The sequence below is a fragment of the Limulus polyphemus genome, unplaced genomic scaffold (assembly GCF_000517525.1).
Source record: "Limulus polyphemus unplaced genomic scaffold, Limulus_polyphemus-2.1.2 Scaffold5, whole genome shotgun sequence".
Taxonomy (NCBI): domain Eukaryota; kingdom Metazoa; phylum Arthropoda; class Merostomata; order Xiphosura; family Limulidae; genus Limulus; species Limulus polyphemus.
The window spans coordinates 1445203-1447199 of NW_013665615.1; the positions used below are offsets into that span (position 1 = coordinate 1445203).

The following is a 1997-nucleotide window of genomic DNA, read 5'->3' on the forward strand; positions in this document are numbered from 1 at the left end:
AAGATGGAAAAGCATCCTCGATAAGAATGGAGACTATTTCACTTAATGAATGTTTTGTTTTGATATATAAGTTGTTCGGGTTTTTCATCTGAAAAAGCGACATAAATGTCTTGACGACCTAATATTTATTAACATGTAAACTATATTTTGATCTGTTTCGAAATTATCCGACTTTTATAACTATTGTGTAAATGCCACAATGATTTTTTGACAAAAATATTGTGTTACTATTAGTTTCATAATTCAATTATTTATTACATAAGCAAACGATATATTGTCTGTTTTGAAATCACCCGACTGTTTAGTAGACATATGAATTATATCGATGTCAAGTTTACTATTCAGTTATATTCTGGACATATAGGACATGTCATGGTCTTTTTGAAATATCGGTGAAAATTTCAAGGTGTCCCCAATAAGTCAACGGTAAGTTTACAGACATACAACGCTAAAATCCGGCGTTTAATTCCGCATGCTAAAGAGAGCGCAGATAGCATATTTTAAACTTTGTGTTAAAACGAACAAACGTTTCAGTTTCCCAGACTTCATACTTCTGCTTTTTTATTCTGAAGCAAAGTAGAATTTATTTTTAACAGAAACTCATTTTCAAAGATATTGCTCAGTTAGAAATAGGCATAAAGGATTGGGCTTTAAGTAGTGGCTAGCAAGCCGATATTTATATAGGATCGGGTTTTAAATAGCGGTCAGCAAGCCGTGATCTATATAGGATCGGGCTTTACGTAGCAGCTAGAAAGCCGCTATTTATATAAGAGCGGGCTTTAAGTAGCTGTTAGCAAGCCGAATTGTGTATCCGAAGTACATGGTTCGTGTCCTCTTATCACAAAAACAAAACAAAAAATATTCGCGTTCCGCACTTTGGGGATTGGTTACATTGTAAGCAAATTTAGCTGCTAGCTGTCTTTCCTCTACTCTGTAAACTCAAAATTAGTGCTTGTTAGCGCAAATAACCCACTTGAAGCTGTGCGTGTATTTAGAAACAAAACATAACTATTTATATATCATTTTGAGCTGAACAATTTCATGTTCTTGGACATTCCTTACAAAGTTGGCTGTACAAGTTTTATTTTTCCTATACTCACTAAGTGATAAAACACTTGATAAATTTTTCCAAATTGGATATTCCTAAATAATTATTAGTCAAAACTTTCTTAAAGTAATTTGCTCGTCTCTTCAAGATGATATTACTTTATTGAAGAAACATCTAAGTGTTATACTGATGAAAACGTTTCAATACTCTATAGACCTATTTAACTAAACTGACATCGCAACAATGCTATAATATTACGGTAACTTGTATGTTCAACAGCAAGCTTTCCTGTGTTAAGTCGAAGAAATGATACGTAATTTTATATAGTAATACACAACCCATCCAAGAGTACGAGTAAAGAGAGTTTTTTTTTAAATAAATAAATCACAGATTCTGACAAACAAGACCAAAAACAGTTTGTTTGGTATACTTACTGACATTGTTGTTACAGCGTAATTTCTGTTTGTGTCATTTCCCCAGGTCGTAAAAGTTTGCTGCCATTTCTTCTTAATTAGAGCGATCACCTGTAGAACACCAAAACAAAAACAACTGTTCAATGCCATGAGATAGATAATGATTGTATGTATTATGTAAGAGACTTGAAAAACAAAACAAAAACATTTTCCTGTCAACCCAAGTAACATAAAATTTGATTAAATAGTACGTGAGGAAAAGGAAATAAAATTGAAGAAATAAATGTTGGTTGGAAAAAACGTCCATGATATATCTTAGAAATCATTTGGAATGTTAAATAAAGTCAACAATTTTGTTATGTTTTTAATATTTCAAACAAGTAGACATTTTAACTCGCGTTTGTTTCTTGAATGAATTTGCTTAAGTTATTCATACGTTTGAGATTATACCTTGCAACATAATGATTTTTTGTTTTGTTTTTTTAATTTCGCGCAAAGCTACACGAGGGCTATCTGCGCTAGCCGTCCCTAATTTA

The 1997-nt window shown here is 32.1% G+C and overlaps 1 protein-coding gene across 2 annotated transcripts in view; it reads right to left on the bottom strand.

Moving 5' to 3' along the window:
• Positions 1–1997, bottom strand: part of LOC106472993 (calcitonin gene-related peptide type 1 receptor-like) — a 148822-nt gene that overhangs the window by 6201 nt on the left and 140624 nt on the right. For both annotated transcript variants that reach the window (XM_022379483.1, XM_022379446.1), the window contains one exon: positions 1483–1572. In XM_022379483.1, the coding sequence (XP_022235191.1) occupies positions 1483–1572 (90 nt within the window). The remainder of the gene's footprint in view (positions 1–1482; positions 1573–1997) is intronic.